Consider the following 20,673-nt stretch of genomic DNA (forward strand, 5'->3'; position numbering starts at 1 on the left):
TGCATATCTTTGAAAATTTCCATAAATAAGATTTTTGACTAAAACTGACCTTCCAATTAGTTTGTTTTGTTTTGAGTTCTACACAAATATGTTCTTTCATTATTCCTTAACATGATCCCTGACATTTTTATATTTTCTCTCTCTAGCTATTCTGTTTGAATGTGTGCATACAGTCTATTCTATTTATCCTAAATCAGAATTACTTGAGAAGGCTGCCAAGTGCGTTGGAAAATTTGTTCTATCACCTAAAATAAATCTCAAATATTTAGGTAAGATGATTGGTTCTTTTGACAGAAATTACAAAGAGCTTTTGAAGTTTGCTGGGTGTTTGTTTCAAGTCACTTTGTATAATGTAATTTTTGTTTCTAGGACTGAAGGCTCTTACCTATGTTATCCAACAGGATCCCACTCTGGCTCTTCAACACCAGATGACAATAATTGAATGCTTAGACCATCCTGATCCTATTATTAAAAGAGAGGTAAACTGGTATTTTGAATAGTGTATGTGAAGTGTTACAATTTTTAAACTTTTTGTTGGTGTTATGGAGAGAGATTAAAGTTTGTGGGCAGTGTGTATGTGTATGTATGTGCACACACGTGTGTTTTAACTTTTGATTGCATTTTATTCTTTCTGCTGAAGTTTAATGAACTTCTCTAAAAAGTACTTGTGTCAGTATCGATAGGAATGGTTTTAAATTATGAGTTGGAGGAGTTAGGTCCAGTTACCTGTATGGATTCATTTATATCTTTTTGGTCTAAAAATTGTATCACTAGGAGACCTGAATTCTATTCCCAGGTCTTCCTATCAGTACAATTTTAAGATGTAATTTATGACCCCACTCAGTCCTGGAAATGCTAAATGTCATGGTGTTAGAGTAGGAAATAAATTTGGTGTAGATTATCTAAAAATATATAACGTCTAGTTTAGCGTCTACAGGGAGCATGTCTGAAGCAGCTTCACAAGTTGAAAGCTGTTGATGAGGGGGACCTATGTATTTATGGATTTTAAATGGAGTTAGGGATTAACTGAAACAGTTTTTTTAAAAAATCTTTCAAAATCTGTTATCCTTTGTACTTGAAGTCCTGGCTGTAAGGATTGAAAAATTATAAAGAGCCCTAAAGATATTTTGAACAAGCTTGACAAGTAGGATACGTGGAAATACTAATAGCTAATATTGTTGATCCTAAAACACCAGTAAGTGATACTTTCTCAGTATTGTCCTTGGTCTCATATTGATTTCTGGGAACTATGATATTTTTAGAACCTTAATGTAGGGCCGTAGAAAGCCAGCCAAATGGAAGCTTACCATGTCTTCCTTCATTTTACTTGAGGCAGCAAGAGGAATATTCCTCAGCACTGAGAAAGTAGGTATAAAACGGTTCCTCTTTGATACCTGAGGTTCTGAAAAGTAGGCCTTGCCAGGCTTTGACGCACTTGAGCCATTGACTTTTCTCCATCCCTTAGAGGCCGTTTGCCCTTAGTTGACAAATCCACTCAAGTGCTATTTTCTGTTGTTTGGGTAGTGTGGAAAGTACAGTTTGCAAGACTAGATTTTTATATACGCATGTATGTGTGTATACACACACACGTGCACATGCACACACACACACAGGCATAAGTAATGTAGGTTTAAGAAGCTGTTACATTTTTAGAATATAGATTATAAACCTTTTAAGTGTTTAGTCTTTACACAGCTTGTCATGTAGAAACGTCAGATCGTAATTATCTGTATGAATAGAAGGCTTTTAGACTTTGGAATTGATCATAATTCATTTTTTTGACAATAGTTTTACCTTTCTTAAGTTCTGTTTCAGTTAAAATGTGCATTTCTTGAGCACCTGTTAACTGACTGCCCAGGAGATCTATGTAAAAGTGGAAGAATCAACTGTGTTATAAACCTATATGTTACTGTATTTATTAGTGTTATGCACTAGTTTTATAATACTGTTTCTATTTCTCTTTCTTAAATAGACTCTGGAACTTCTTTACAGAATTACTAATGCACAGAATATAACTGTGATTGTCCAGAAAATGCTTGAGTATTTACATCAGAGCAAAGAAGAGTATATTATCGTCAATTTGGTTGGCAAAATAGCTGAGCTGGCTGAGAAATATCCTTTGTTTGGACCATTAGTCATAAAATACCTTTAGTTATACAGTGACTTGAAAGTGATTGGTATAGACATGGTCACTTGCAAGTTGAGTTCAGGAGCCCTGCAATAACTTCTATTCCTGATAGTCAAGGCTCTTTTGTTGTGAGTAAAAGGAATTTGTGTAGATTTCGTAGGGGATGGCTTTTTTTCTGGTTCTTTTCATTTGGTTGGTCAGTATTATGAGCACGAAGATACAGGAACCTCTGCCTGATTCCCCTTTCAGTCCCTCCTTGTTTTTGACTTTACTTCCTACTCACTTTCTTTTCTGAGTAAAAGTTCTTGTTGTTTTGTGGAGTGTTGGGGGGGATTTAGGATGCTAAGATTTATCTTTTACACTATTGTTTAACCTGGAAATTGTCGCAGTAAAGTAGTTGGGAACTCCATTCACATGTTACTTTTCTTCACATTTGTTTTTTAAAAATCAGAGGAACTTTACAGGTCACAAGGATAGTCCATTCTTTTTAAGATGTCTGTTTAAATCTAAGAAGGAATGATTGAATAATAGTAATCAAATTATCTTGGAAATTGCTTAAGTAGTTTTGCCCTAGCCAGTGCTATAGCTCTGGCCAGCAAAATGATAGTTCTAGAACTGAAGAGGAACAGATCAGAAAAGAGGTTAAACATCTTGTTCAAGTAGACACACCACAACAATTAGCCTCTTTGAAGTGTATATCATTTTCCATTACAGTCACATGTTGGTTAACAACAGGGATACATTCTGAGAAATGCATGATTAGGTGAACATCCTAGAGTGTGCTTACACAAACCTAGATGGTATAATGTACTACACATCTAGGCTATATGGTACTAATCTTATGGGACCACTGTCATATATGCCGTCTGTTGTTGACCAAAACATGGTTATGCAGCACATGACTATATTTATTTGTCCGTAGTTAATTGGAACATTTCTTTCAATTGTTTCGCATTTATTTATTGGATGCCTATTATATGCAAGGCACGGTGCTAGATAAAGCAACATGAACTCCGTTTATTAAATAAGCTTATACTGAGCACTGTTTTACATAAAACTGGAGTATAGAACAGTTTATTGGCAGAGGTTAACGGTAAAAATGAATTGGGGTTTATTTTTTCAAGGGTTGATACAGAAAGGATAATTTTAGTAAGTGGCATTTAGAAGTGTACTTGTTCTTAACACTGTGGACACATATGCTCCTGATAATGCATGGTTTATTCAGACAATGAATGCTGTGTTTTCAGTGGGAGGAGATGTAATGCATCCTGATATTCCAAATAACTTTCTGAGACTGCTAGCAGAAGGTTAGTGAACTGTTTCGTTCTGTAAAGTAAAGACTTTAAAATGAAATGTTATTATTACAGAGTCGTTAGAGAATTTAGTGGAAATTAAAACGATATATCAATTTCTTTGTAGGTTTTGATGATGAAACAGAAGACCAACAATTAAGGCTTTATGCAGTTCAGTCTTATCTCACTTTACTAGATGTGGAAAATGTGTTCTATCCACAGAGATTTCTTCAAGTTATGAGTTGGGTGAGCAAAGTACATTAAATTGTAAATGTTTATAACATTATTTTTTATAAAACCAAATACCAACAATGTATTTCCTTCAGAAATCATTCAGTTCTAGTCAGCTAACTCCTTCAGCCGTCAGTCTTTCCCATTGGCTGCCTTCTATCACTCAACTACTTGTCTGTTCATTCTCCTTGCCATCTAACTTGTCTAGTCTTTTAAATACGGGTATTTGTTTAGATATCTCTGTCTACAATGTATTTGTTGTGTTTTCTACGTAAATCTATATTTGAATATGTGAATACTCATGTGTCTGTGTTATGTTAGTTTTCTATTGCTGCATAATAATGTTACCACAAACTTAGTGCGTAAACAACATAAATTATTATCTCTCAGTTTTTGTGGGCTGGGAGTCCAGGCATGGCTTAACTGGGATCTATGCTTAGGGTCTCTCAGGGTTGCAATCAAGGTGTCGGCTGGGGCTGCTGCGTCATCTGAAGTTTGACTGGTGAAGGATCTACTTAAAAGCTCATGTGTGGTTGTTGGAAGAAATCAGTTTCCTGCAGCTATAGGACTGAGGGTTTGAGGTTCAGACTGTCCACTATAGGCTGCCCTTAGTTCCTGGAGCTGCCCTCAGTTTCTTGCCATGTGGGCCTCCCAACATGGCTGCTAGCTTCATCCAAGCCAGCTAGGGAGATCATCTCTTTGCAAGATGAAGTTCATAATTTTATGTAACATAATCATACATAGTTGTGAATATATCCTGTCACCTTACCTTTGTGTATTCTTTCTTGTGCATATGGATGAGTGTTTCTTTAGGGGGAGATTTGGAGAAGTGCAGCTGCTGGGTCATAGGATATGTACATTTTAATAGTTTAGTTTTACCAGATGTTAGCATGTTAACTTAAATTTTACCCAGACTTTTATTTAAGAATGTTTCTTTTCTCATCTACAGAAAAGTTGAAAAACTAACATAATAAATAAGCCTAAACTTTTTATCTAGATTCCCAGTTAATATTTTTTTTTTTTTTTTTTTTTTTTTTTGTGAGGAGATCAGCCCTGAGCTAACATCCGCCAAACCTCCTCTTTTTTTTTGCTGAGGAAGACGGCCCTGGGCTAACATCTGTGCCCATCTTCCTCCACTTTATATGGGACGCCGCCACAGCATGGCTTACCAAGCAGTGCGTCGGTGCGCGCCCGGGATCCGAACCAGCGAACCCCGGGCCGCCGCAGCGGAGCGCGCGCACCCAACCGCTTGCGCCACTGGGCCGGCCCCCCCAGTTAATATTTTTAACCACTTTTGCTTTGCTTTTGCTTTGCTACAAACATATCTATGTTTGTATCTATATCTAGGTCTACCTGTATACAGTTTGTTTTGCTAAGCCATTTAAAGTTAAATTGCAGGGCCGGCCCCGTGGCTTAGTGGTCAAGTGCGTGCGCTCTGCTGCTGGCGGCCTGGGTTCGGATCCCGGGCGTGCACCGACGCACCGCTTCTCCGGCCATGCTGAGGCCGCGTCCCGCATACACCAACTAGAAGGATGTGCAACAATGACATGCAACTATCTACTGGGGCTTTGGGGAAAAAAATAAATAAATAAAATTATAAAGTTAAATTGCATATTTCATGACACTTCACCCATAAAAAGTTCAACATAAATCTCCTAAGAATGACATTGTTCTAGATAACCATAAGACCATTATTACACCTAAGAAATGTAACATTAATTTATTAATATCACCAAATATGCAATCCATATTCAGATTTATCCAGTTGTCCAGAAAATGTCTCTTATGGCTGTTTTTCTGCTCCTGCCAATCCCAGATCCAGTCAGAGTTCACAAATTGCATTTAGTTATGTCTTTTTAGCCTCCTTATTTTACAATGATCCTCAGTCCTTTTTTTTTTCATGACATTTATTTTTTGGATGAATACTGTTGACTTGTAGAATGTCCAGCATTCTGAATTTGTCTGATTATTTCTGGTTCAGTTAAACATTTTTAGTAAGAATATTACATCAGCAATATTATGTACTTCCCATTGCATCATATCAGGATGCATATAATGTCGGTTTCTCCAATTATTGGTGATTGTAAGTTTCTTTGTTTGGTTAAGATGGTGACCCTCATATCTCTCCATTGTAAAGATGCCCTTCTCCTTAGTAATTTATAACTAATCTGTGAGGCTGTGTGAACATCTTTTCCTCAACTATCTTTCATCAGTGGTTTTAGCACTGATAATCCTTGCCTAAATTGGTTATTGTATTTGATAGCCATTTGTTTTTTTCTTCCATGAATGTAACATGTTACTCCATATATTTAGAATGTTTTTATTTCTTTCTACAGCATACAGATACTGTACATGTTTTGTTAGATTTATACTTAAGTATTTCATTTTCTTTAGAGCTGTACTAAATGTATTATATTTTTAATTTTGGTTTCCGTATGTTTGTTGCTAGTATATAAGTACAGTGATTTTTGTATTTTGATCTTTGATCCTGCGGTCTTGCTGAACTCACTTATTAATCTAGAATTCTTTTCCTACCTTTCTTGAGACCTTGCTAAGAATTTTTGCATCTCTGTTCCTGAGGGATATTGGTCTGTGTAGTTTTAGAAAAAACTGTAACAGAAAGAAAAAACTAAACAGTAGTTTTTTCTACTTAATCTGGTTGGTTTTTGGTATCAAGGTAATACTGGCTTCCTAAAATGTGTTCAGAGTGTTCTTTCCTCTTCTATTTTCTAGAAAGATTGTGTAGAAGAGTGTTGTTAAGTTTTTAAGTGTTTGAAAATTTCCTGTTATTTTTCCTGTTACTAATTTCTAGTTTGATTCCATTGTCATCAGAGAAAATACTCTATGATTTCAGTTCTTTTAGATTTGTTGAGGTTTGTTTTATGGCCTAAGATACAATCTATCTCGTTGTATGTGCTGTGGGTGCTTGAAAAGAATGGGTGTTCTGCAATTGTTGGGTGGTGTGTTTTATAAATGTCGATGAAATTATTTTGGTGATAGTGTTGAGAGAAGGGTGTTTAGGTCTCTAACTATGTGGCCTCCTCTGACACTGTGAAAGGGTGGCCTCATTATCGCTCAGCAGTGGTAAAAGTCCTAACTCTCCACTAGGCTTCCCCTGCTACCACCCCAGCAGAGGCGGGGTTGGGGGTACTTCTTTATACATGGGTGGAGGTGAAGTGCAGCCTTCCTACGTGGTCTTCACGGGCACTACTGAGGAGTGGGCCTCTCTACAGCTTGGTGGGGATGAAAAGTCTTGGCTCCCCATCTGGTCGTCTCTGTCACCAGTCTTGCGGGGGAGTTGGGGCACCTCTCATAGCCTCGTAGGGGTAGAAGGCTTGGCTCTCCACTCCGCCTTTGCTGGTGTGGGTGGGGCTGCAGTTTTTTCTGTGTGGTGCTTAGCCAGAATAGACAGGTTATTATCTAAAAGTTTTCTGTCTTCCTGGCTCTTTGGCTAGAGGGCAGGCTTTTCTTGGTGCTTTTTTGTCTGTGCCCGCTGGTGTTTTCAGGTTGCTGGCTCTCCGGTACCCAGTCTGGGGAATATGAGGCAACAGATAACCAAACCACTATATTGACCCTTATGTCCCAACATCCCAACATCTGCCTTTTTTTCTCCATCTTTCAGAGTTTTTTATGTGTGTTTTATACTTAACATCAAGGGTTTTTAGGTGTACTTAGTGGGAAGAGTAGGGGAAAAGTGCATCTACTCCATTTTCCTAGAAGCATAAGTCCATTGATTTTTGAACTGGGATTTAGGTTACCTGCTCTTCTAGAGCTACCTTCCATCTTTTATTAAACCACTCAAAACATTATTTTACTATTTAAGGGTTGAGCTTATTTAGTCCTATTTCTTTTTCCTCCTCTCGTTACTAGCTATAAATCTACTCTTGCCTGTCACCTCACCTCCCTCTTTTTTTTTCTTGCTGGTGCCAGTATTACACCAAAGACATGAAAATACTCCATAAATCCCACTTAGGAAAGATCTCACACTCTGTGAATTATCAGTTTATTAATGATTCTTAGACCAATAGGATTATATATCACCTGAATAAGTTAGATGTTAAAAAAAAGGATAAAAAACATAGATTACTTTTCCTCAATGTCTCTTCTGTGGATCGTCTACATCAGAATCAGCTGATGCTTGTTCAAAATGTATATTTTAGATCCCTACTGCAGACATACTAAATCAGAATATCTGGGGTACAGCCTAGAAATCTGTATTTTTATGAAACACCTCAGGTGACTCTATGCATACTGGCATGTGAGAACCACTCATTTCAATGTGTATTGGAAAATAGTAACAGAATGTGAAAGTTCTTGTAAAAACCAACAACCAGACCTGGAAATTCAGAAGAAACCTAAGTTGTAAAGATATTCTGCTTTATATGTGGTTGATGATAAAGTCGTGGGAACCTTTTTGTATTAAGTTTCAATTCTTGGTATAATTTTGAACCTAAAATGTGTAATTGTGTCTTTATCTAATAGTTTCTTCACCGTGAGAATATGTTTAATCTAGATGAAATTCAATCCAGCAGTAGGCACTTTGTTTAGATTTTTGAATATAGTTTGCTGTATAACTTGGTATTTGTATATAAACATCTCTTTGTTTTGCTTGTAGGTGTTAGGGGAGTATTCTTACCTCTTAGATAAGGAAACGCCAGAGGAAGTTATAACCAAGCTCTACAAGTTACTTATGAATGACTCCGTTTCTTCAGAAACAAAAGCCTGGTTAATTGCTGCTGTGACCAAGTTGACAGCCAAAGCACACTCTTCTAAAATAGTTGAGAGATTAGTCCAGGAATTTACCATATCTTTGGATACTTGTATGAGACAACATGCATTTGAATTAAAACATTTGCATGAGAATGTGGAACTTATGAAGAGCTTGCTTCCAGTTGATAAGAGTTGTGAAGACATGGTGGTAAGACATCTGCATTCCACCTTTTTAAAAATTGCATTGTCTTTAAACAGAATAATTCTTGCATTTTTGTCATATATCTGGAATATATCAAAATATAGTTTTTGTAGCACTTCAAATGAAGGTTGGAGTTTTTCTCACATTAGTGTGAGAGAGAATTTGAGAGCTTCCATTTGGAAGTGACCCTACATTCCTAATAATCAGGAGTAGAAGATTATCTCTTCTGGAGAACTGCAGTGAAGGGATTTATATTCAGTGACAATCTCTTTTAATATATAATAATTCAAGAATTTTTTAGTTTTATCTCCTTTGAACTTCTCTAATATGTCATTTTGTTATTACTCTGTTTTCTTTGAGAATGTAACAAAAAAGTTCTCCATTTTATTTTGTCAATCTGCTATCTAAATTCTACACCACTTGGAACCTGATCACCCACCCACCTTTCCTTCTCCCACCTACTTTCAGCCACCACCTCTTTTAACCCAGAGCGCTCAGTTACTACTCACCCTCCAAATTCGTACCAGTCTCTTCCTCAGATTGGTGTAAATCAGAAAACTTCCAAAAGGAAACTAGATTTGTTCAAATTTTTATGTTAGTTGTCATATAGTTGAGAAAGAGGAGAAGATGGGCAGTATTCCCACATTCTGACTCAGATTTTCGTGGCTTGTATTCATTTTGAACATTTGTTCATTAGTTCTGTAAATAGCTCCTCAGTGGCAGAGGTCTTGCTTTAATATTTGGTAGGCATTTCAGAGACGTTCATTGAAATGATGAATAAATGTGGTATACGTAGTATTAAATTAGGAAGTAACTGCACTTCCCCTTTCCTCCAATAAAAGATGATGATGACATAGCTTCATCTCTTAAGAATGTTATTGAAACTAAACCTTTCCAAATTCAGAGTGTGACATGCCACTTAAATATTTGAGAGTTAACTTGCTGTTCTAAATTATCTGAGTGGTTTGCATACCCTTGGCTAAATCAGGAGAGGCAAGTCTGTGGTTTCTGAGGTCATCACTGCTTATCCTCTTGTGTATATCTCATTTTTCTTTCACTCCTCACTTTTTCTTTTCTCCTTTTCCCTTATTCTCTCTTCATTTCTTATTTCTTTTTATTTACTCATTCTCTTATACCTTTCTATTCCTGCTAAAACTAAGTAATTTTCCATAGATTTGTGAAAAAGCATTTTCAGGTGGAAGGGATTAGGTAGTTAAATCAAAGACACTGAGGGAGGCTGAATAATGGCCCCCTCAAGACGTCCACATCTTAATCCCTGGAGCTTGTAGGTCTGTTACCTTACATGGTAAAAGGGACTTTGTAGATGTGATTAAATTAAAGATTTTGTGATGGGGAGGTTATCCTGGATTATCCAAGTAGGCAGGATATAATCACAAGGATCCTTATAAAAGTGAGGCAATGGGTCAGAGAGGAGAAGGCAGAGTAACAATAGAAGCAGAGATTGGAGTGATGTGGCCACAAGCCAAGGAATGCTGGCAGCCTCTAGAAGCTGGAAGAGACAAGGAACTTATTCTCCCCTGGAGCCTCCAGAAGAAACTAGCCTTGCCAACACCTTGTTTTTAGCCCCCAGCAGCAGGAAATGAATACAGACACTGTAGCTCATAGTGTATGTCTTCTCCTCTAGTAGGTTACAAGTCTAATGAGGGTAGGAAATGTGCGAAGACTCAATCATGGCACCTAACATGATGCCCTAACATATTGGGTGCTCAAAAATGTGTTCTGAATGCAATGAAATTAATAATAACTGCAAATGTCTTGCACTGTTAGAGTCTTAGCTGATTGATTTGATAATAGATGTTTCAGAAAGCTAGGGAGTTGGATAGCACTTTTAGAATTAAAGTTCTGTTTTTCACTTAAAAATTATTTTTAGGATGTATGGGCCGAAATTACTTATGTGAATGTATAGTCTACTGTTTAGGGTAGATTTTTTTAATTCCTAATTTTTGCTTCATTTTAATACAGGTAGATGCTTCCTTATCTTTTCTGGATGGTTTTGTGGCTGAAGAACTCAGTCAGGGGGCAGCACCTTACAAACCTCCCCACCAACGGCAGGAAGAAAAGCTTTCTCAGGAAAAAGGTAATATTTCATGGGTGTATAATAAACTAGATTGTAGGGACATCATTTTTTAATGCAACAGATATTATAGTCATGTAAGTAAATAACTGAGGATATTTACTTTTATAATCCTTTAAATCTGCTTGTGGCTTATTTACCCTGACTAGGTTTTTTGGATACCCAGAAGAAAAAAGTTAGCCTAGAGGTATTGCCAAAGTCATAGGCTCTGTATACATAAGTGCCTAAGCTATGACAGACATCCTGGAATTTTGAAAGAACGTGAAGGTGGAATTATTATGTTGGTCACTGTGCTAGAGGGCTGACAGATATTAGTGTGAGTGTATCTGTGGAAAAGTTTCAGAAAAAACTCTGGTTACTCTGGACTAGTGAGTTTCATTTTCATTCTGAGCAGTCATGTGTATCTTAAGTATTTTAGACTGCTTCCTCTGGCAAAATATCTGATCAGTGAAATTAGGAAAGCTAAGAAAGGAAAGCATAACTTTACATTTAAAAAATGTAGCCTGTCAGGGGAAGACTTCTGTCATGATTTTGATAGAGAGAAAATAATTGAGATATTTGGATGGTGGATGGGAAGTATGTATATGAATAAGGGGAGACCACTGCATATTATCTATATAGGAGTTCACAATGTTAATACTGAAAAGTTCAATGTTGAAAGGTCTTTTTTTTCTATTCATCATTTAATGATTTTGTTGAGGACTTATTTTCCAGGCTTTCTGCTAGGCATATGAAGACAACTAAATAGTTGATCCTAAAATGAGACCAAAAGGTATAAACACTAATAATAGGCATGATGTTATCTTTTTGCAGAAGTATTTGTTCTTTTAAGATTTTTGACATATTATTTAGCACAGTGATACCTAATGGCCTGGAAAATTCAGTTTTCTTTCAAAGGGTAATCAGTTTCCTTCCCATTAACTCCTCATATATTGATAGAATATGTGGGGGAAAAAATAAAGTTTTGAATTACAATTGCCCGACCTGTGACTGTAGTGCATGTAGAGGCCTTATGACATCCAGGGCATGGAGTGAAAATTTGGAGTTCTGGAGTGGGAGACATGGTCCAATTGCCATATTTCGTTATTTTCAAATGTCTGGGGGCTGTCAGTTGCTATTGTTGCAATTCAAGGGTAGGGTAGGGAAGGGGAGGTAGGACAAGGAGCCTAATTCCTGGCACTGCTTGTCTTCATTCTTAAAATAAGTTAATTGGCTGACGAAAATATAATAGATAGCCCTGGAATTCCCCAAGCTAATGCATTCCTTTCCCAAGTACATTTTTTTCCGTAGAACCATCATTATAAATGGGCTTTAAGCTCTCAAATTAGGCTCTTCCCCTCTCCTCCCAAATCTATTTTTCAAAAGTTCTCTAAAGTAAATTGAAATTTCATGAGCTTAGAAGATATGACTTAGGAGATATAACTAAGATAAGCTTAGGAGATATAATTTCTGTTATATCATGGAAGAGAAAATCAGTTAAGAGGACATAGCAAGTGCTTAATAAATACTTGAGGAATGTTATAAAATTATATGTCTTAGAATTGGACTGGCTATTAGAAGATAAAGACTAGGGGAAAAAATAAGTATTTACTGCCTAAAAAGTTGTTAATTCTGGAAGTATCAATCAGTTCAAGTATCAGTCAGTTCTGATAGGGATCTTACTTGAGATTTTTGTAAAACATTTTCAGAGAGTTGTAGTTAAATGCTACTTTTATGAATGATACTTAGAGGAATTGGCAAAAATAGATGGGATGGTGGGAAACAAATTTTTGTTACCAGTTCCCACTCAGGAAAAGCATTTAGGCATCAGTGTGGATTACTATTAAAACATTATTTGAGTATATTGTAGCCTCAGTGTTGGATAAAATCAGAAGTAGTAAAGGGAAATAGCAGTGTAATCTCCTGTCTACAAAACCATGGCTTTTAGAAAACCAAGTCAAGTTGAGATTGTCAGTCTCTCAAAAAATAAAATTAAAAAAATAACAGCTGGGGATGGTCAGAGAAGTATAGCCAAGTGATCAAGGTATAAAAGAACTGCAGTACAAGGTAAGATAAGGAAGACGTGTGCTTATATAGTCATGAAGGATGCCAACAGGTTAAATATCGAATTACTAATTCCCGGGATGGTTTATATTTTATCTCTCACCTGGATTACTTTCAATAACTCATAACTCCCAAAGACTCTCTCTGCCTCTAGCTCATGTTTTCTTTTCTGCATGAATTGCCCTTTGCCCTCATTCTTCATCTGGTTAACTTCTTTGTATTCATTAAATTGCAGTTTGGCCATCTTCTTCCTTCTCCTGACTCCTTCCGCATACTACTATTCTCCTCCAGCTCCCCACACGCACAGCTCTTGCACATCTAGTTAACTCCTAAAAATCTTTGACCCTTCTAGTCATTCATCTCTGTAAGGATCTTGGGAAATTTTCACTAAAGAATGAAAATAATGTGGTTTGAACTTCATTCTCAAGCCTTTCCAGACCTTCCTTCAATGACAATTTTTAATTCTTTTGTCTCAGGATCAGATTTCATCTCACTGTTTTCCAGATACTGTCCCTTTCCATGTCTAGTCTTTTTCTCTCTACTTTCAAACTCCCTACCTCTAATTTTGAATTCTTTCTGCTCTTTGCTTAAACTCTTTATCTTTAGTTGCTCCTTGCCTTAAGCTCTTTGTCTTTTTTTTTTGTGAGGAAGATCAGCCCTGAGCTAACATCCATGCCAATCCTCCTCTTTTGCTGAGGAAGACTGGCCCTGGGCTAACATCCGTGCCCATCTTCCTCTACTTTATATGGGATGCCGCCACAGCATGGCCTGACAAGCGGTGCATCAGTGCGCGCCCGGGATCCGAACCCGGGCTGCCAACAGCAGAGCGGGCGCACTTAACCACTACGCCACGGGGCCGGCCGCTAAAGTCTTTGTCTTTACTTGTGCATAGGAGACATTTCTTGAGCTAGTCACTGTTACTGTAAGTGTTAATGCAGAGGCTGGATGACTGACTGTCACAGATACTATTAGAAAGAGGCCAATATGGGATAGAAGGTCAAACTAGATGATTGAAAAGCTTAAAAAGAGAGGATATTCTAGCTGAAAAGAACCTTAGAAAGATTTAGACAAGTGGTTTCCAAACATGATTATGAATCAGAATCACAAAGAGAGTTTTTAAAAATGATACAGATTTTTGAACCCTGCTCCTATACCTTCTGTACCTGAATCTCTGGAAGTTTGGCTGTATTTATAAAAAGGTCCATGGGCGATTCCATGAAGTCAGCTTGATCCTGGTTATCAAATCAGCATTTGGAAACTGCTGATCTAGTCTGAACCCTTCACTTTATAAAGAAATTAAGGTCTAGTTCATACACCTAGTTAACATGTGACCTACATTAACAACTCAATTCTCTTGATTATTAACTAGCCCATTATTTTTTTCTACTGCACATTGATTCCTCTTCTGTATCATTCATTTAGCTAACAAACAAGTATTTATTTAGTACTCTTAGGATTAGGTGCTGTTTCCTTGGGAGGAGGCAGTATAATATAATAGTTGAGAGTGCAGCTCTGGAACCAGAGTATCCAATTTTTTATCGGCTCTATCATTTTCTATCTTTGTAATCTTGGGTATGTTCATGGCAAACTCTTTGCCACAGTTTTGTCATTTGTAAAATGAGGATAATAATTACAGAAGTTCACATTTATATTTTCTAAGATACTTTTTGTGATTTAAGAAGATCCTTTGTATTATAATCCAGACAGTCCAAAAAGATAAATGTACCAGTTAGATTAGGTTTAGTTAAATAGCATATTAGAAAACAAACAAAGTGGGGCCTATACAAGGCAGATGGTTATTGCTCTTTCCCGTTAAAGAAATCCAGAACTAGGCAGCCTAGGTTTGATGATGGCCTCATGAATATAAAAGAGGATAGGAGAGAAGAAAGATGTTTTTTCTTTCAGGAGGATTCCTTCCAGAAATTGCTCACAAAATGCGTGCATAATTTCATTGGCCAGAACTCAGTCACATGGCAAAGGAGTCTGGAAATGTCATCTCTTTTCTTGGTGGTCATGTACCCAGCTAAGAATGGAGGGTTCTATTACTTAGAAAGAAGAGGAGAATGGTTATTGGCATCTGCTCTACCACAGTAACAGTATGAATTTTCATGGCTCTGGTTGAATTCATTTGGGTATATAGACTCAAAGGAATCTGAACCTAAGTAAACCTTGTTCTTTGTCAGTAAGAGAGATTTCACATCGAGGGCTCGATCAGTCCATTTGGTACAGGAATGTGCCTAAGAGCATTTTGTTAAGCAAAAACATGGTCCTCTCTTCATTCATAGCTCATTAGACATTTTTGCGTGAAGGCAGCAACTTTTCAGTACACCTGGTTTTATCAGTTGTGTTTCGTAATTGAATCCTTTTTTAGCTTCTAAGGGAGGTAAAAAGATAAAAATGAAGGACTGTTTGTCTTTGATCAACTAATAGTATGAAGACTGTAGTAGACGTTCAGTAAATGATAGCTACTTTATTATTATTATTATTATAATAAATATTTGATTATATGGTCTCCAAAGTTCCTTCCAGTTTAAAAATTGTCACTGATTCTAGTCTTCGATTATTTTACTTCAGTAGTGAATGGTAACTTTGATAATTTTTGCTTTTTTCCCATAATTTTTGCTTTGTTTTAAATATGAACCTCTGTTATTGTTTTAAAATTCTAGTTCTCAATTTTGAACCATATGGACTCTCCTTTTCTTCATCTGGCTTCACTGGACGACAATCTCCAGCTGGCATTTCTCTTGGTTCAGATATATCTGGGAATAGTGCAGAGACAGGGCTGAAAGAGTAAGTTCCTTTCTTATTAAAATTGAGAACATGGGAGTGTTTAAATGTCTTTAAATGTAGAAGAGTTCCTGAAAGCTAAATTCCGCGTGGGCTGTTGTTTCAGTTGTTTCTATTTATTGGCCTTCAGATGTTGATACTGTATAGTCTGTCCTTGTACTTTAAGAGAGCTTGCTTACTTCCAAGACAGCATAGGATATATACAAGCTTACACATAGTAATGATGTGTGTGTTATTACTGCATATTTTATGTATGTGTGTATAAATATATATACATACACATACACATCTATATATATACATTTTTTAAAGAAATATATCAGAACTTATATACCCAGGTGAGTATTCAGCATATCATTTTACATTCCTCATAATCTACTTCTTATAACCACCTTATTGGAAGATTGACAGTACAGAGATGAACGTAAAATAAGGAGACTGACTTCACTTGAGGAAGCTCTACACTTTGCTCAAAATGCTTTCAGAGCTTCTTTCCAACCACCTAGAAAATTGGTGATATGTTTTCCTAAATATCTTACATACAGCCAAATCTTCATCCTTTTTAGGTAGATTTTGATTTTGGAAATATAAATAAATAAATTTTAGTAACATGATTAAGTTAATAAAATGAGATAATGAATATAAATTGCCTCATACAACTCAGTACATAGTAAATGATTGATAAATAGTAGCTGCTATTATTAATAATCATTGTCATTGCCATCATTATCCAAAAGCTGAGTTTACCAGGTAAAATTAGTGATCAATCTGGATAACTTTGGTCAATACTGTACTGATATGACATAAAGTAATGAAAATGGCTTTCTTGTTTGTGAAGGAGCTTTTTCTAAAAGAGTTAAATATGTTTTGAGAAATGGCAGCATGGTTGGAATAAATGTGATAAAATCTCAAAAAGGTGTCAACTTTGAAAGATGCCATTTGAATTTTGAGTTCTCATGTGTTCATTAAGGAGGTAGTTTTCTTATTTTATGCTCATCTTTGCATTTGTCAGTCTTCCAATGAGATGGTTATAGGAAGTATTTATTAGATGAATGACACACAGATTATGAGGAATGTAAAATGATATGTCGAATGAAATAAGTTCAAATTCTCTTTCTTAGTCTTTTTTTTCCTGCCCTGTTGACACCTTTTTCTTTCCCAAACATTTGATTGTGGTATTCCAAGCATGAGGAGCAGATATGGTTTGTGGGCATGTGATGGTCGAGGTGAGAGCAATTCAGTGCCCCAAATGGAACAGAGCAGAGGGGCAAGGGAAGGAGAGACAGGAACGCTCCAAACCCAGGAAGGAAGCTTAGACAGTTCCTTTTACCTGCACAACAGGTGACAGCATCTGGTTTTTTGGTATTGAACTAGGATCTGGGCGACTTGATAAGGCCTTATAAATCCTATACATATACATGTACTACTCTCAGAGAAGTGACATTTGGCAGAGCTGCTAAGGAGTTATACATATGCTGTATTATCATGAAATGGAGCATGAAGGATGAATTTAAAATTTCTTTCCAAAGAGGACCACAGCTTACACATATTTCATATTAGGAACCTGTGTGGTAATTGGCAAGGTGAATTAGCTTTAGAGAGGAGACAGTTGCTCTTCTGTAGTCTTTGGTAAACTGAGAATAAAGTAGTAGCAAGCCCAATTTAGAATTTCTTACTTTAAGCCCTATTACGGGGCAGCACCCTACCTCAAAAAGGAATTCCTAGAGCTGGATTAAAGTATATCCCTAATCTTTTGAAGATTGCTTGGCCAAATTTACATCTGTGTTTGAATGGTCTGATTAAAAACATTACAAAGGTATACCATATAAAACCATGAATTATATTATCATTGTCAAAATCCAGGCAAAGATGACTCATGTTTAAAAAAATTCTTTTACCATGTGTTTTATATCATAAAGTAGTGTATTTTGTGTATGAAATGGCCTTATGCTGCTCTCTCATGTATTTTCCTGCTTTTTAGGCTGTCTATATGTAATGCATGACAAGAAAATTTATGTTGATAATAGGCATGTATGCAGATGAAATAAGCCAGAAAAATCTTTAAAGTAGCTGGAAGCTCCTTTTAGGCTTATTTTTCCTCCCCTTTCCCGTTTTTCCTGTTGTTGTGGGTTGGGTTCCCTGGGAAGCGCATTCTGTGGTGGAATTTAGCAGGTAGAATATTAAGGAGTGCCCTTGGGATCAACACCTGTGGCAGGAAGGGGAAAGAAGCAGGTTTGGGCAGAGGGAGAAGTTAAGATGCGATGCAGTGCTATTGTCAGCTTCTGCCAACCCTATGGGGAGCTCTAAAGCTAGAATGGCCCTTCACAGTTGTCCTGAGTTGGGCCAAAATGGGTGGCCAGGACTCTGTACTTCTGTTCATCAGTCACTGAATGTGGGCTGCCCCGGGAAGGGGTGTGATCTCGGGTGAGGTGGCCCTCTGCAGCTGAGGCAATTCCTGAGGGGGCTGCACTCCCAACAGCTGGGGCAAGAAGTCCTTCATCGAAGGGGGATCTAGATGGAGCATCCCAGTGTCTACTACACCTGCCTTTTTTTTGTTAAACTAATAGTTGAATCATTTATTAGTGAAACTTGGGGAGCTGCTTTTTTTTTTCCTTAATAATTAAAGGATATGTTTTGGTAAACAGGGTTACAGGAACACTGTAATCCTTCTGTGTATCCCTTTTAGTTGCTGCTGTTGAGCATCCTAGAGATGCCAGGGATCATTTTAGTGGTTCCCATGACTACTTTTGGATCTGCTCATGCAAGGACAATCAGTTTTCTTCTAAGAGGTTTGATAGATAACTAACAGTTTTTGTTTTTTTAAAAACTTTTTAGAAAACTCTTTTGGTACCTGAAAGAAAGGGAGAAATGAAGATATTTATAAAGAAACATTCCGAAGTAAAATTGATTGAGGAGGAATGGACTAATTCCCTGTAGGGTGTTCTTTATTAATATTCAGATTTTCTTTCAGCCAATTAGTACTTAATAGCATCAGTTCTTCACTCAGTATGAAGTATAACTACCTGTTTTTGTTTCTGGCATAGTATAGAAAGTCAAATTGTTCATTATTCCAATAAATTAGAAGAGAATAATAATCAGTGTGGATATTTCTGAGTCTTTCTTTTAGATTCATCTCATGATCTGCTGCCTATCTTATAGTACAAATTTTAAAAATGCTATTTTGGATTATGACAGGGTTGCTTAAATGAGTCAAGTGCCAAGGACACGTAGTTCTTATATGAAAACAATAGAGGCAGTCTTTGGCTGTTTCAGCCTGCACTTATGACTATATTAGTCACTCCAGATTCGCAGGTGTAACTTTTGGGACAATAGTAGGTGAGTTCAAATTCTAATCACTGCTTTAATTCTTCTTCAACTCAGGTATAAAAACTCTTAACCTTCATGCTTTTTCCAGAAATATTAGTGTTTTCTTTTATAGATCAAACCTTATTTCATTTTAATAAAATTACATTTATAATAGTTGAAAATCTAGCTAGTGTTCACATTAAGAAAACCTTTTGGATTAAAGGTAAATTTACACATAGTAGTGGATTTGAATGATTTCTTTTGCTTTCAATAGTGTTTTATTTAGTGAATTTTTAGGGTTTAGTGACTATGTAGGGTTAATTCCTTTGTTGAGTGATTATAGCTCAGAAACTTGAGTCGTTTCTGATCTGTAATGCATTCAGAATTAAAGATAAGATATTTTTGAAAAATCAATGGGGGAAAGGATCTGATTTACAGTAGTTCTATTTTTAGACAACTTATTCAAGCAACTAAATGAAAGTTAAATGATCTGAAATTTTTAACTAAGTCTAGAGTTTTGTTGCCTTAAATCCTTTGGCTGAAGGGTGGAGGGAGGTTGGCTATAACTAAAATAAAATCTAGAGATCTAGGTTTTACTGCTGGCCTATAGGATATAATGTGAAAGCTGTTTGTAAAAAACCATGGCAATGATATGTTTTAAAAAATGCCTCAAGAAAGTAACTATTTAGCAGTTATTTAAATTGACCAGATTTTATTATCAATCTCCTTAGGACAAATAGCTTGAAACTAGAAGGTATAAAGAAATTGTGGGGGAAAGAGGGCTATCTTCCCAAGAAGGAAAGCAAAACTGGTGATGAAACTGAAGCTTCACCTGTACCTCAAGAAAGTATGAAAATGGAGAATGCAGATCAAACTGTAACAAAAAAGGATCAATCTCAAGTCCTCACCCAATCTAAAGAGGAGAAAGAAAAGCAGCTGTTGGCATCATCATTATTTGTTGGGCTCGGATCAGAAAGTACAATCAATTTGGTAAGTAATCGGTTATATTACCCTGAGAATCTGTGTCCCCTGTTTTGTACAAAAAAATTGGCTCTACAAAAGCTCTTTGCTGTCGTTTATACACGTGGTGGGAAGTGGCTTCCCCAGCTCCAGAGCCACCAGCGACACACCTTTTATATTCTTGAAAGGGGAAATCTGATGGCTCAGCTCGAGTCAGGTGTTCTTTTTAGTCCAGTCAGCTAGGACAAGGGTCAAGGTCCAAATACAGTTCCAAATATGACCATGGGTATTCTCACCCCTGTGGGTGCCGTAGGACAGATCTTGGTGGAAAGGAGGCTTAATGACTCCTTGTCAGTAATAATAGTTGAACAATGTTGATATGTCTATGGAAAAAGTTCTTCTCAAAATGGCATTTTTAACAGTGAAAAACAGGAATCAATTTACATGTCTAACAGTAGGAGAATGGGTACATAAATTATATTAGCTCAGAATATTACCCAGCCATTAAAATTGATAAATACTGCATTGTAAAATAAAAAGATACTTATGATGTATTAGGCGCAAAAAGCAGAATATAAAGTTTTATTTACACCTTGTTTATTACTGTTAAGAGAAAAGTGTGTTGAGACTGAAAGGAATTACACAAAAGTGAAAATTATATTCAGGCATTACAGTTATGATGATTTTCAAAACTTTTTATGCTGATATATTGTTCTCAGTAAAAGAGTGAAAAATTGGAGTGAAGGACAGGTGCTGTTTTTGAGCATCTGAGAATTCCTTGTAATTTACTGTTCGATGGGCTGATGAACCTACCTAGAACAAAACTGTGACTAGAGCTGCATTTTCTTCGGTTTTGCATCAGCCCAGTTCTTTCATCCTTCTTCTCCCTTGGGGGGATTTTCCCTCCATTTCTGTCAAC

At 36.6% G+C, this 20,673-nt stretch overlaps 1 protein-coding gene across 1 annotated transcript in view; it reads left to right on the plus strand.

Annotated features, from left to right (window-relative positions):
- Nucleotides 1-20,673, plus strand: part of AP4E1 (adaptor related protein complex 4 subunit epsilon 1) — a 55,661-nt gene that overhangs the window by 24,279 nt on the left and 10,709 nt on the right. The window contains exons 9-17 of the mRNA XM_058541571.1: nt 147-269; nt 370-479; nt 1,973-2,112; nt 3,323-3,435; nt 3,548-3,666; nt 8,267-8,569; nt 10,547-10,661; nt 15,368-15,491; nt 19,526-19,784. Coding sequence (XP_058397554.1) covers nt 147-269; nt 370-479; nt 1,973-2,112; nt 3,323-3,435; nt 3,548-3,666; nt 8,267-8,569; nt 10,547-10,661; nt 15,368-15,491; nt 19,526-19,784 — 1,406 coding nt within the window. The remainder of the gene's footprint in view (nt 1-146; nt 270-369; nt 480-1,972; nt 2,113-3,322; nt 3,436-3,547; nt 3,667-8,266; nt 8,570-10,546; nt 10,662-15,367; nt 15,492-19,525; nt 19,785-20,673) is intronic.

This window comes from Diceros bicornis, chromosome 5 (genome assembly GCF_020826845.1).
Source record: "Diceros bicornis minor isolate mBicDic1 chromosome 5, mDicBic1.mat.cur, whole genome shotgun sequence".
In the NCBI taxonomy this organism is placed as follows: domain Eukaryota; kingdom Metazoa; phylum Chordata; class Mammalia; order Perissodactyla; family Rhinocerotidae; genus Diceros; species Diceros bicornis.